This window comes from Cetorhinus maximus, chromosome 2 (genome assembly GCF_964194155.1).
Source record: "Cetorhinus maximus chromosome 2, sCetMax3.hap1.1, whole genome shotgun sequence".
Classification (NCBI taxonomy): domain Eukaryota; kingdom Metazoa; phylum Chordata; class Chondrichthyes; order Lamniformes; family Cetorhinidae; genus Cetorhinus; species Cetorhinus maximus.
In genome coordinates this window covers 221,246,593-221,262,231 of record NC_135880.1, presented here as the reverse complement: position 1 = coordinate 221,262,231, position 15,639 = coordinate 221,246,593, and the positions used below count along the sequence as shown (strand labels likewise).

The 15,639-nt window shown below is 46.9% G+C and overlaps 1 protein-coding gene across 3 annotated transcripts in view; it reads left to right on the top strand.

The window, feature by feature from the left end:
* The first annotated feature begins 12,876 nt into the window (after window positions 1-12,876).
* Window positions 12,877-15,639, top strand: part of usp28 (ubiquitin specific peptidase 28) — a 64,702-nt gene continuing 61,939 nt past the window's right edge. For all 3 annotated transcript variants that reach the window (XM_078533012.1, XM_078533011.1, XM_078533010.1), the window contains exon 1: window positions 12,877-13,169. In XM_078533012.1, coding sequence (XP_078389138.1) covers window positions 13,125-13,169 — 45 coding nt within the window. In that variant the 5' untranslated portion in view covers window positions 12,877-13,124. The remainder of the gene's footprint in view (window positions 13,170-15,639) is intronic.

Genomic DNA, 15,639 nt, shown 5'->3' with positions numbered 1-15,639 from the left:
AACCTGTTTCAATTCAAATTTTTCCAAAGTAGAATTGGAAACGTATAATAGAATCATAGATGAAAACTGTTAACAAAAATTTGGACTGTATTTATTTTGGGCTGCGGTGCCAAATACATCTTGGCTGAAAGAAATCCACTCATTTGTATTTTTCCCTCAAAATAGCACCTATAACCTGAACTGATAAAAACCATCCCGTCACAATAACAAAACCACTCTGTACTCTGCATTGTTATGATTGTTCAATATAATAGGGTAAAATTGGATGAAGCTTTTAAATTAATTTTAATTTTTTTTTCAACATGCATCTATTTAACACACACAAGTTCATTCACAGATTTCTGAGATAGACAAGAAGAGTTTCTGACACAAACTTACCTGACAACAGGCAGAAGAGAATTGGAAACAATGCCATTTCTGTCCTGAAGGAACTGGGTCTTAATCTTTGCTGCTTTGTCTACATATGCACCGAAACCAGGCAAAAATTATTAGCAATTCTCAGCAGGCTGACCTTTGTATGGTTTAAGTAGCAGCCTGGTTAACTAATCCCAAATCTCATGTTAACATTATCAATCTATTTCCTCCTGTGATAATCTGATCTCTTGACATTACCTTGATGCAAAAGAGCAAAGCTAGAAGAGATTTCCTGAAAAGATTGTAATTTGGACTCCAGTTTTCTGACTATGGATTGCAATTTGATTTCATTGTGCATGAGAGAAGTTAAATGGATAATGGTTTAATGGGAGTGGATCTCCTGGGGTTTATAATACCTACACTGAGCAAATGTAAACACATTTGATGCTTTTCCACAACTGGCTGTAGTCAGGCGCAATGTAATCCCTGACGTGGCTAATACCCAACATTTTCACCTGTCACGGGTCTGGATTTGGAGCGGGGAATTCAGTTTTCTGAGTGAGCCATCCAAATATCTATAATATTAGTTAGATGCTAAACTTCCTTCTGAAATGTCCCAGCAAGCCCCTCAAAACAGGCAAAGTGAGCATAAACTGTCCTCCTTGCCAGCAACTCTTACGTGCCATATATCATTGATTGTAAACCGTCTGATTGAGGAGATACTGATGGCAGGGGCCTTGCTGAATTTACCTCAAGACACTATTGCCATCTGTGCAACCTGTGATTTCAGTGATGGCACCGTTATGACTTAAGGCTAGGGTAAAGATAACACCAGCACATTTGTTGGCAAACTTTGGTGATCAGAATGTCTCCCTTTCTGAGTTAATGAGGCATCAGGAAGGACCATTTTAAGAGGAGGTTTCACTCAATGCTCTCAGAGTTCTAGGTACATTTACTTGCTACTTCTCATGGCTTTCCTGTATGAGCATTCGCCGGTCAGTGAGAAAGGTTCATCCGCCAGAAATAAGATTCGTCGTGGAAAAACCAATTGCGTATGGGAACTGCAGGACCAAAGTCCATCCATGGTCATTCTAATTTCCCTTTTACCATCCTTGCATGTAACGTAATGCAATGATAATGAATTTGTTGACTAATCATAGTGATTTGTTGTAGATTAATCACAGAATTGTTACAGTGTAGAAGGAGGTCATTCGGCCCATCATGTCTGCACCAGCTCTCTGAGCATTTTAACTTAGTGACAATCTCCTGCCTTTTCCCCATAACCCTGCACATTGTTTCTATTTCAGTAATCATCCAGTGCCCTCTTGAGTGCCTCAATTGAACCTGCCTCCACCACACTTCCAGGCAGTGCATTCCGAACTCTAACTATCGCTGTGTGAAAAAGTTTTTCTCACCTCACTTTTGCTTCTTTTGCAAAACACTTTAAAACTGTGCCCTCTGGTTTGCGATCCATTTACGAGCGGGAACAGTTTCTCCCTATCTACTCTGTCCAGGCTCCTCATGTTTTTGAAAACTTCTATTAAGTCTTCTCTTAGCCTTCTCCTCTCCAAGGAAAACAGTCCCAACTTCTCCAATCTTTTCTCATAACTGAAGTGTCTCATCCCTGTAACCATTCTCATAAACCTCTTCTGCATTCTCTCCAGTGCGTTCACATCCTTCCTATAGTGTGGCACCCAGAACTGTACACAATACTCCAGCTGAGGTCTAACCATATGAACTTATATAAATTCATCATAACCTTCCTGCTCTTGCACTCTATGCCCCTATTAATGAAGCCTAGAATACTGTATGCTTTAGAAACAGCTCGCTGCCTGTCCTACCACCTTTAATGACTTATGTACATATACACCAGGTCTCTCTGCTCCTACATATCCTTTAAAATAGTACCCTTTATTTTATACTGTCTCTCCATGCTCTTTGTACCAAAGTGTATCACCTCACACTTCTCTGCATTGAGCTTCATCTGCCATCCATCTGCCCACTCCATCAATGTGTCAATGGGCAGAATTTTGCCCTTGTCGGGCAGGCGTGGTGGGCGGTGGCAAAGCCGACCACTACCTGCGATCAGGCCCCGACATCGATTTTACGCTGGCTGGACAATTAAAGGCCAATTAGCTGCCTGGGTGGGGGTGGGAGGAGGGTGAGCGCGTAAGTTCGTGCATGTGCGTGAGTGCACGCAATGAACGCTCTCTGAGGCACAGAACTGTCTCAGGGATCTGAAGATTTCTAACAATAAAGATAAAGATATTAAAGATAATGAAAACATGTCCCCCTCATGTGACTCTGTCACATGAGCAGGGACATGTTAAATATGAATTTTGAAAGTTTTTATTTCTTTTAATCACTGGTTGAAACCTCATCCCACCGGACATAACTTCATCCCTCATCCCAGCATAAACTCTGATGACGAGGAATTCCAGTGTTCTTGTGAAGTCCCTGTATAGAAAGCTTGCCAAGTGACATGGAGAAGATGCAACCAATCAGATTAAAGTTAAGAATTGAAGAGTTTGCATATTTGGTTGATTAGATATAAATCGTGTTAATAAACATCTATTGTATGTGTGCTGTATATTGGTATTGTACAATATACAGTAATCAAATAAACACAGAGATGACTATGATGCAAAAGACCCAATGATTATGTGAAAGTGATTGTGTAGCATTACTAAAAACAACTTGTTAGGAAATAGAGATAGTTGAGTAAGTTGTATTGGTATTTGTAGGTGTTAGGAATGAGTTTTAGCTTTAAAGTTTAAGTTTGATTTGTATTTGTGTGTTAAGAGAGAGCAAATGGAGTTTTGGTTTCACTTTAAAAGGGTGCTTGCATTTCTAAAGAGGGGTTTTATGACTGCTATAGAGCAGGTAAACATACCAGGGTAGAAGAGTTGGACTGTTGCCTAGCAACAGGGGGGCAGAGAAGCAGGTCCCTCCCACAAACACACATACAAAAGAAGGGAAACAGCAGTTTGTTTTGGGAGCTGTTGGAGTTCAGCTGGTTTTGAAATTGCTGCCAGGAGAGACTGGAGCAAAGGGGACAGATAGCCAGGCCCAAGCTAAAGAAAACCACAAAAATCCAGGGGAACGTAAGAGGGGAAAGTCCAAAGAAGACCTTCTAGCCAAATGAAGGGCAGGAACCTGAAAAAGATCCTGTTAAGTGAATTTAAGAGTGAGGGGCAGAGAGAAAGGTTCCAAGCTTCAGATTGGAAGAGACAAAAGCTGCAAAAAGCAGATTTAAAGTGAGAAAAGCTGGCAAGAGGCAAGAAGGTCCAAAGAGACAACTGAAGTTCTGTAAATCTTTGCTATGGGCATGTGAAGCAGTAGTGGTGTACTTTTGATGGCTGACTCAGGGAGAGAGAGACTGCATGGAAGACAGCTTGAATGCATGTGGACCGACCCAGGGAAGAGGAACAGAGTTGGACCCTAGCGAAAGGTGTCTGAGAGAAAGCATCGGTTTGGGAGAAGATTCCAAGGCGACCTCTTGGAAAGTGGAAATTGAAAACCCTCATGTGAAAGATGGAGGTCTTTGAGACTGGTTGCCTCACGGTGTAATAAGTGTCTGGGGAGTTGAAGAGAGATCCATAGCATCTGTTTGAGGTGGCATCTGTCATTTGGTTTCAGAGTGTGTTGCGTCTGACCATGGGGCGCCATAGGTTTCAATGGACTATGTACTTAAATTGGACATTAGAGTATAAGATAGTTTTTGTAGCTTGTGTTATCCTTACAAATCTGTATATATTTGTAAAGGTATAGTTGTGGGTGAAGGAATATTGTAATATAGTTCATTTTTACTTGTTGAATAAATGTTTTTTTCTTTTGTTAAAAGTTCATCAGCTGACTCCTGTGACTCTGTTCAGTAGCTACTCTCTACATATCTAAACAAAGAAATAAAAGTTAGGATCTATCAAGCTGGGTTCCACTCTTGAATCAGGCTTGTCCAGGGGTAATAGGATCATAACAAACTGATGACATTGACTCATAAAAAATAGGAGCTGGAGTAGGTCATTCAGCCCTTCAAGCCTGCTCCACCATTCAGCAAGATCATGGCTGATGTTCCACCTCAACTTCACCTTCCTGTACTATCTCCATATACCTTGATTCCCATAGTATTCAAAAATCTCAATTATTTTCTTGAACACAAGATCATAAGAATTAGGATCAAGCGTAGGCCACTCGGCCCTTCGAGTCTGCTTTGCCATTCAACTCACTTCCTCTCGGTTCATATTGTAGTATAACTACCTCATCAGCAACTAGTTACGTTTGCACTAATACCTCCGGATTTCTAGGTTTAAACTCCACTCTCATGACCTGACTACACCATCAATGTAGCGCTGAAGTATTGAGGGAGTGCTTCATTGTCACTGCTTTTCAGGTGGTTTATTTAAACTAACAATGACCCCTGCAACTGCACCACCAACCCCCACCCCTACCCCTTGCCTGTTTGCCTGTTCAGGGTGTGTAAAAGATTCCATGGGGGTTTTTGAAATAGAGCAGAGAATTCCTCTAGTATCACAGTCAATATTCCTCCCTCGACCACCATCTCTAGAAACAGATTCATGGTCATGATTTATGGAATCCTGCTGCAGCCAAATTGACTGTCGATGTAACAACAATTACTACGCTTTAGAATGCAAGTTACTACTTTTTGATTTAACATTTCCTCTTAAAGCTCTGGTGACTGTTCTGCATGCCTGCTGGTCAGACACCAACGCATGTGTAGACATATTCTCTCGTTCAGATAAAGCAGCCCCTCTGGCAACAGAACGGGTTTGTTACAGGCCGAAACAGACAAGATGGAGCCTGTGATAGCCTCACATTCTGGGCGAAATAGTGTCATTGCTTATTGCAAGACCAGGCATTTGGTTCTTTGTGCAGAATCAAATGGTTTTCACAAGCGCATGATTGACAGTTGTCTTCGGTTTGTCCTTCAGATGAGTAACATTAAAATCAATCGTTTTGACAGAATCCCAGTCTGCGGTTGTATAGGCAGGTATTTTTCAGGGTAACCTGGAAGATTGGATCACTTTTTAACAGTAAGTAATCAAAAAGGTGAATAGAATGTTGGCCTTTACCTCAAGAGAGCTGGATTACAAAGGGAAGGAAGTTATGCTTCAGTTTTACAGAGCCCATCAGTTCTGGGCACCTTATACCAGGAAGGATATACAGTCCCCACAGCATATTACTGGCGCATTCATATGAACATGACTTGCCTACTATAGAGAGTGGCTGGTAAACCTATCATTCTCTCTAATAATCCTGAAAGTCTCAGGTCAAATATCATTTACAAACATTTGCTTTCTATAGCTTTTTCTGAAAAACAATTTATTCCAACAGTAACGAGGGGGTCAGCAGTCGGTGTATCAATAAATCTGTCAACTTTGCTGAGCTTAAAGCTGTGGAACTGTTTAAGAAGAGTTTAAACTGTGACAAGACAGACTGAAGGTGACTCCGAATTTGGAGCAGGAGTTCCACGGGTTACCATAAACTTGCACTTGTATAGTTTCTTTCAAAATCCTAGGATGTCCCACAGCACTTTACAGCAATTAAGTACTTCTGAAGTATAGTTAGCCACTGTTGTAATGTAGGAAAGGCAGCAGGCAATTTGCACACAGCAAGTTTCCACAAATAGCAGTGAGATAAATGACACAGTAATCTTATGGTAATTTTGGTTGAGGGATAAATATTGGCAAGGACTTTGGGAAAGCTCCCCCTCCCCCCCCCCCCCCCCCCCCCCACCCCCACCCCACCCTTTTCAAAATATTGCCAAGTGATCTTCTACATCCAACTGTGACTTCAGGCAGGTTCTTCACTTAACATCCCAACTGAAAAACACCTCCAACAATGCAGTGCTCCCTCAGTACTCAGTCAGCCTAGGTATTATGTTCAAGTCAATGGTGTCGGACTTGAGCCCACAACCTTCTGACTCTAGAGGTAAGAGTGCTACCCACTGAATCATGGCTGGTACTGTGACATAAAGACATTCGTCTTCTAGAGGCTTTGACAATAGATCATTGTTATTTCAGGTGAATTTTGACAGATTCTGTGTAAACACCATTCGTGTTTAATCATGAGTTCTGTTTGATTTAAAATTCGGATTGACAAGGCCTTTAGGCAGGTGGCCTGTTGCCTTTCACTTTCTCTGTCCAGTCGAGTCCAGATTAAACTGAAGTTCAAAATAGATCCATATGGGGGCGATAAAGGCCAGAGGAAGAGTTAACAGTTCCCCATCCTCTTAGCCTGACTCAAAGTGGAACTTGACTCATGAGAAAATAATGAAATATTTGGAGATCATTTACTTTTGATGAGAAGTGTGTATCAATTTTGTCACAATTATCTCATGTGCCTGTAAATAAAATTTTTTAAAAAGCTTGGCCAAACATTTTGTTATGAAGTCAGTGTCCCTTTAAAGTTACACCTTTAAAGTTCAAGGTTTTCCAGATCGATCTTCTGCATAATTTCTCCACAATATGTTGTCACCAACAACTTCTGCAGGGCACTAGGTGAGGCCACACCTGGAGCATTGTGCTCAGTTTTAGCCTCCTTAGGAACCGACATACTTGCCCCCAGAGGGAGCGCAATTGAGGTTCACAAGGCTGATTCCTGGGATTAGTGGATTATTCTATAAGGAGACATTGAGTACACTGGAGCTCTTTTCCCTGGAGTTTAGAGGAATCAGGGGTGATCTCATTGAAACATGTGAAATTCTTAAGGGGTCAGACAGGGTAGATTCTGAGAAAATATTTCCCTTGCTCAGGATTCTAGAAGATGCGTTCACAGTCTTAGAATAAGGGGGTCAGTCATTTAAAGCTATACTGGTTCCTGGGATGGATGGATTTTTTTTAGGCCTGAGGTGAGGAGAAGTTTCTTCATTCAAATGGTTGCGAATCTTTAGAATTCTCCATACCAGAGAGCTGTGGACATACAATTGTTGAGTGAATTTAAGAAAGAGATCGATAGCTTTTTGTGTACTTGGGGAATTAAGGGATACGGGGATAATGCGGAAAAGTATTATTGAGGTAGAAGGTCAACCGTCTTGTTGAATGGTGGAGCAAGTTAAAAAGGCGAAATGCCCTGGACTCCAGCTCCTATTTCTAGGAATATTCATGTTGAGCAAAGCCCATATCCTGAGTATTAATTTTAAACACTACCACCCTGAGGAAATATTATACCTACAGAGACAGCTAAGCAGACAATCATTGAAAACTGAGCCATGCTATCCTCCAAAGACCAGGACTAAGGGGGCACAGTTTAAAAATAAGGGGGCACCTGTTTAAGAAGGAGATGAGGAGAAACTTTTCTCTCAGAGGATCATGAGTCTGGGGAACTCTCTTCTCCAGAGAGCAGTATAGGCTAATTCACTCAATATTTTAAGGCAGAGGCAGCTAAGTTCTTGGGGCAGGATATTACGCTCGGCTTGGGGGCGTGCGTCCCGACGTCATTGCGCATTCGCACGATATTTCGTTTGGCGGGTGCCCGCCAAAGTCGGCTGTGCACCCGTCGATAATTGAAAGGCCATTAACAATCTAATTAAATTCAAATCTATGTTGGCCGCTATGAGCAGGATGAGATTTCCGAAAACAAATAAACATTAAATTATTTTGGAATTAAAAGCATGTCCCATCTCATGTGACAGAGTCACATGAGGGTACATATTTTATTAAATTTTTACTGTCTTTATTAATTTTTGTACAAAGCGCTTCAATCTCCCTGAGGCACGGAGCTGCCTCAGGGAGAGTGAAGTGCTGTCTCTCGCGCATGTGCGAAACCACGTGCCAGGCCCAGCTCTCCCTCCACCCGCACCCCCCCCACCGTCCACACAGGCAGAGCTCAGCACTGCCGCTCGCGATCCACACAGGGCGGGCCTTAATTGGCCGGCCCGGGTGAAATCGCGGTGCGGCGCCAATCACGGGCGGCGGTCAGCTTCCCAACAGCCCCCGCCCAGCACACCCGCCAAGGGCAAAATCCTGCCCTTGACTAACAAGGGAGTCAAAGGCTATCGGAGGTAGGCAGGAAAGGGGCGTTGATGCCACAGTCAGATTAACCATGATCTTATTAAATGGCGGAGCAGGCTTGAGGTGTCAACAGGCCTACTCCTGCTCCTAATTCGTATGTTCATATGTAGAATGAATAACTCACTCGGCAACACTTAAACCCATTGTCCCAAGGGCAGTGGTGCACTCCCGAAAGAACTGAGGTTTCCCTTGAAAATTGCAACTAAAATCTTGCTGTCTGATATCCTAACAAGATTTGCAGTGATGCTGCAGCACTCCCTTAGTACTGCAATGTGGTGTCAGCGCAGCGTAAATGGGACTTGAATCAGCGCATTCTGACACAGAGGCAAGAATGCTGCAAGTGAGTCAAGCTGACAGCTAGGGACAAGTTTAGTGTCACCTGTGAACCCATTGCTATCATTTGCTATAAACAGCTAATTACACTATCTAATGCTGTCACTCTAGCCCCCAATCATCAATTTAATGGTTATCTCAAACACATTTTCACTTAGCTCATAGGACAAAAAAAACCCATTAGAGCAAAGTATATTTAGTAGTGCTGCTTAACCCTTTGGAGCTGAATTGTTGTGGCATTCAATGTAAATTATACCATACAATGTACACAAGATTTATATTATGATGTGACACGCCAGGCCTTTATCATACAATTATAATTATTATGACAATATAATACATGATTATACAATTAAAATATTAATTGAATGTGTCCCAGGTATTCCCCCTACAATCTATCTATACCTAATCACTACCTAAGACCATAAGACATAGGAGCAGAAGTCGGCTATTCGGCACATCGAGTCTGCTCCACCATTCAATAAGATGATGGCTGATCTGATAATCCTCAACTCCAATTTCCTGCCTTTTCCCCATAACCCTTGATTCCCTTACTAATTAAAAATCTGTCTATCTCAGCCTTGAATATATTTAACAACCCAACCTCTACAGCCCTCTGCAGTAAAGAATTCCACAGGTTCCCTACCATCTGAGAGAAGACTCTGTTGTAAGTGGGCGACCCCTTACTCTGAGAATATGCCCTCTGGTCCTAGACTCTCCCACAAGGGAAAACAGCCTCTCAGCATCGACCCTGTCAAGCCCCCTAAGAATCTTATATGTTTCAATAAGGTTGCCTCTCATTCTTCTAAACTCCAATGAGCACAGGCCCAACCTGCTCAACCTCTCCTCATAAGAAAATCCCTCCATCCCCGGGATCAACCTAGTGAACCTTCTCTGGACTGCCCCCAATGCCAGTCTATCTTTCCTTAGATAAGGGGACCAAAACTGTTCACAATATTCTAGGTCTGACTAGTGCCTTGTATAGTTTTAGCAAGACTTCCCTATTTTTATACTCCATTCCCTTTGAAATAAAGGCCAACATTCCATTTGCCTTCCCTATTACCTGCTGAACTTGTATGTTAGCTTTTGGTGATTCATGCACCAGGACCCCCAAATCCCTCTGTGCTGCAGCTTTCTGCAGTCTTTCTCCATTTAAATAATATTCAGCTCCTCTATTCTTCCTGCCAAAGTGCATAACCTCACATTTTCCCACATGTTGCTTTACCACACCTTCTATCCTACTGTTTTCAACCCAACACAGTGGGGCAGTAGGTAGATAGATTTTTGAAATATTAGGGAGTTGAGGGCTATGAGCAGCTGGCATGAAAGAGGAGTTGAGGCCTGGGGCAGATCAGCCATGATCTTGTTGAATGGTGGGGCAAGCTTGAGGGGCCGAATGGCCTACTTCTGTTCCTAGTTCTTATGTTCTTATATCTAAGTTTCTCAAGATGAAAAAGAAATCCACATTACCTTAGAATTCCTAGTACCACAGTTGAATACTATTTGACGTTCTATCTGGATGCTGACTGACTAATGGGTCTCAGCTCTTCACCATCTTAAAAATATTGTTCTGTAAATCTGGTGTATTAATGCTTCTCTCCTGTTACAAGTGCGATGTCAGTAGAATAGCTTATTAATTAATTGAGGACAGTAAATTCAAATGTTTTGACCCACGAAACATAAAAATCTGGTATCAGTAAAGTGCTGGTGAGGTTATCGGCCTGAGGTAAACACCCGCCTGTTTCATTAAGGGGTGATCTGCCATTTTTATCCATCCTGGCCTACGTGTGACTCTAGACCCACAACAAGGTGGTTGCTTCCTAACTACCCTCTGAAGTGACTCTAGCATTGCCGTTTAGTTGTGTCAAACTGCGGGCGAGTAGGGATGGGCAATATCTCTCTGCCTGTGGTGGGGAAGAGACCGTTGTTCACCTCCTTGTGGATTGTGCCTTTGCAAAGAAAGTCTGGAGAGAGATGCAGTGGTTGCTGTCGAGGTTCATCCCGAGCAGTTCTGTGACACAGGACTCTGTGCTCTACGGGCTGTTCCCAGGGACACACACCGAGACAAACATCGACTGCAGCTGGAGGATCATCAACTCGGTGAAAGAGGCGCTTTGGTCTGCCCGAAACTTGTTGGTCTTCCAGCACAAAGAGTTGTCCCCGACCGATTGTTGCGGACTGGCACAATCCAAAGTCCAGGACTACGTGCTGAGGGACGCACTAAAGCTTGGGGCAGCTGCCGCAAAGGCGCAATGGGGAAGGGTCGCTGTCTAAGACCTTTCTACCACAGCGCACCGAGAGACTGGGAACTGTTTAGAGCCCCTCGGGCTGTACAGATCAAAATGAAAGGCTGTAAATGATTGTAATATTGTTTGTACTGATGCACCTGGTGATACATTTTGTAAAAGTTTAACCTGGATTGTACCCTTGTAATGTTGTTTTTGAAATGGTTTTGAATGTGATTGAAGATTTTTTATGAATAAAGTATATTTTTACAAAAAAAAAAAAAAAAAAATATCTCTCTGCCTGGAGCATCTCGGTGACGCAGGACTCTGTGCTCTACAGGCTGTTCCCAGGGACACACACTGAGACAAACATCAACTGCAGCTGGAGGATCATCAACTCGGTGAAAGATGCTCTTTGGTCTGCCCGAAACTTGTTGGTCTTCCAGCGCAAAGAGTGGTCCCCGACCGAGTGTTGCAGACTGGCTCATTCCAAGGTCCAGGACTACATGCTGAGGGACGCACTAAAGCTTGGGGCAGCCGCCGCAAAGGCGCAATGGGGAAAGGTCGCTGTCTAAGACCTTTCTGCCACAGTGCACAGAGGGGCTGGGAATTGTATAGACCCCTCGGGCTGTACGGCTCACAATGAATATATGTGGTGAATACTAAATGTATTATAATTGTATTGAAGCACCTCAGAGTGCAACATGATGTATGTTGATAACTCCAATCCCATTGCACTGTCTGCCTATATTGAAATGACTGTAATATTCATTGATTGTCTTGAAGCATCTCATGATCCATGTGTAAAAGTTGAATATGATTGCACTTTTTTGTGACGGCGATTTAGAAATGTTCTGTTGAAGAGTCATGTGGACTCGAAACGTTAACTGTGTTCCTCTGCGCAGATGCTGTCAGACCTGCTGAGTTTTTCCGGGTATTTTTATTTTTGTTTTGGATTTCCAGCATGCGCGGTTTTTTGCTTTTATTTTATAGAAATGTTTTGTAATGTTCTTCCAGATATTTTATGAATAAATTTTTTTTTTCAAAAAAAATAATCTCTCTGCCTTGAAAGTGATGCCCACACACCAAGAATGAATTTTTAAAAAATGAAGTTAGGCATGTCAAGATCTTGCAGAGAAGGCAGAGGTGATTTACTACAATGGTACCGGGGGTGGGGGGGGTGGGGGGGGTGGTGGGTGAGGGGGAATGGGTGAGAGCCTTGTTGAGTTACATGGAGAAACTGAATTGTTCCCCTTAGAGCAGAGAAGGGGCCAGGGGAGATTTAATGCAGATGTTCAGATTCCATGAGGGGCCATGATGGAGTAAATGAGGAGAAACTGTTTTCAGCGGCGGGAGGGTTGGTAGCCAGGGGGACACAGATTTAAGGTAATTAGCAAAAGGACTGGTGGAGAGATGAGATATGTTTATGCAGCGAGTTGTGACCTGGAATACATACACTGCCTGACAGGCCGGTGGAAGGAGATTCAATTGCAACTTTCCAAAGGAAGTCGGATAAATACTTGAAAGGGAGAAAAAGTTAGGACTTTGGGGGGGGTTAAGAAATTGGATAATGCTATCAAGGAGCTGACATGGGGCACCATGAGCTGATTGGCCTCCTCTGCCCTGTGTGATTCTACAAATTTTGAATATTCTTCAAAATGTATATACAAGAGCAAACTGAAATACAACAAAGGAAGGTGACATTTCTGCTCCAACTGAATAAAACCTGAGGCTGCTGCTGAAGGGAGTGTGGGTGGGGGGGGGGAGGGAAACAAACTATATATAAAAAAAAACAATTAAAAATGTGAAGCGGTTCAGCCACAATTGCTCACTTGGAGGAGCAGGTCAGCCTCCAGCCGGCGGCGCGCACGCCCGGTGCTGGGAGCGCCCACGCAACCGGGGTGCGCGCTTCTCCCGCGTCATGGGGCGTGCGCGGCCCCGGGGGCGGGGGTTGGTCGAAGGCTCGGGGACCAGGGGAAGGGGGTTTGTCGTTGCTGAGTCCCGGGTGGTGGCAGCTGTGGCTCCGCTTCCCCCTCGCTGCAAGTCCCCGGCGGCAGACAGAAGAACCGAGAGGGAGAAGGAAAAAAAAAAAGCAGAATTGGGATTTGTTTTTAAAAATTTTAATGTTAATTAGAACTTTTCAACTTTGGAAAAGAGCCGCGGGGATAAATAAGGAGCGAACATGACGGCGGGAGAGAGTCAACCCGGGGCGAGTGGCGAGGACAAGGTAAGGAAAGCACAGCAACAATGTAGCGGGGTGAATGGTGGATACACAGGCCACAGATACACTGTAACACTTTCCCTTTCAGGGGGCGGGAATCAGGGACTTTCCCCCCTCAATACAAACAACAAAAGTTTTTATTGTGGAAACTCTGCTCTCCTCAGTGATTCTGCCAATCACTGCCCACACTCCCCACCCTCACCGTCACTGCCCACACTCCCCACCCTCACCGTCACTGCCCACCCTCACCGTCACTGCCCACACTCCCCACCCTCACCGTCACTGCCCACACTCCCCACCCTCACCGTCACTGCCCACACTCCCCACCCTCACCGTCACTGCCCACACTCCCAAACCCTCACCGTCACTGCCCACACTCCCCACCCTCACCGTCACTGCCCACACTCCCCACCCTCACCGTCACTGCCCACACTCCCCACCCTCACCGTCACTGCCCACACTCCCCACCCTCACCGTCACTGCCCACACTCCCCATCCTCACCGTCACTGCCCACACTCCCGAACCTCACTCACTGCCCACACTCCCGACCCTCACCGTCACTGCCCACACTCCCAAACCCTCACCGTCACTGCCCACCCTCACCGTCACTGCCCACACTCCCCACCCTCACCGTCACTGCCCACACTCCCCACCCTCACCGTCACTGCCCACACTCCCCACCCTCACCGTCACTGCCCACACTCCCAAACCCTCACCGTCACTGCCCACACTCCCCACCCTCACCGTCACTGCCCACACTCCCCACCCTCACCGTCACTGCCCACACTCCCCACCCTCACCGTCACTGCCCACACTCCCCACCCTCACCGTCACTGCCCACACTCCCCACCCTCACCGTCACTGCCCACACTCCCCATCCTCACCGTCACTGCCCACACTCCCGAACCTCACTCACTGCCCACACTCCCGACCCTCACCGTCACTGCCCACACTCCCAAACCCTCACCGTCACTGCCCACACTCCCCACCCTCACCGTCACTGCCCACACTCCCCACCCTCACCGTCACTGCCCACACTCCCCACCCTCACCGTCACTGCCCACACTCCCCACCCTCACCGTCACTGCCCACACTCCCCACCCTCACCGTCACTGCCCACACTCCCCACCCTCACCGTCACTGCCCACACTCCCCACCCTCACCGTCACTGCCCACACTCCCCACCCTCACCGTCACTGCCCACACTCCCCACCCTCACCGTCACTGCCCACACTCCCCGACCCTCACCGTCACTGCCCACACTCCCCACCCTCACCGTCACTGCCCACACTCCCCACCCTCACCGTCACTGCCCACACTCCCCACCCTCACCGTCACTGCCCACACTCCCCACCCTCACCGTCACTGCCCACACTCCCCACCCTCACCGTCACTGCCCACACTCCCCACCCTCACCGTCACTGCCCACACTCCCCACCCTCACCGTCACTGCCCACACTCCCCACCCTCACCGTCACTGCCCACACTCCCCACCCTCACCGTCACTGCCCACACTCCCCACCCTCACCGTCACTGCCCACACTCCCGACCCTCACCGTCACTGCCCACACTCCCCACCCTCACCGTCACTGCCCACACTCCCCACCCTCACCGTCACTGCCCACACTCCCCACCCTCACCGTCACTGCCCACACTCCCCACCCTCACCGTCACTGCCCACACTCCCACACCCTCACCGTCACTGCCCACACTCCCCACCCTCACCGTCACTGCCCACACTCCCCAACCCTCACCGTCACTGCCCACACTCCCCACCCTCACCGTCACTGCCCACACTCCCCACCCTCACCGTCACTGCCCACACTCCCAACCCTCACCGTCACTGCCCACACTCCCCACCCTCACCGTCACTGCCCACACTCCCCACCCTCACCGTCACTGCCCACACTCCCCACCCTCACCGTCACTGCCCACACTCCCCACCCTCACCGTCACTGCCCACACTCCCCACCCTCACCGTCACTGCCCACACTCCCCACCCTCACCGTCACTGCCCACACTCCCCACCCTCACCGTCACTGCCCACACTCCCCACCCTCACCGTCACTGCCCACACTCCCCACCCTCACCGTCACTGCCCACACTCCCCAACCCTCACCGTCACTGCCCACACTCCCCACCCTCACCGTCACTGCCCACACTCCCCACCCTCACCGTCACTGCCCACACTCCCGACCCTCACCGTCACTGCCCACACTCCCCACCCTCACCGTCACTGCCCACACTCCCCACCCTCACCGTCACTGCCCACACTCCCCACCCTCACCGTCACTGCCCACACTCCCACCCTCCCTCCACACTCCCCACCCTCACCGTCACTGCCCACACTCCCCACCCTCACCGTCACTGCCCACACTCCCGAACCCTCACCGTCACTGCCCACACTCCCGACCCTCACCGTCACTGCCCACACTCCCCACCCTCACCGTCACTGCCCACACTCCCCACCCTCAC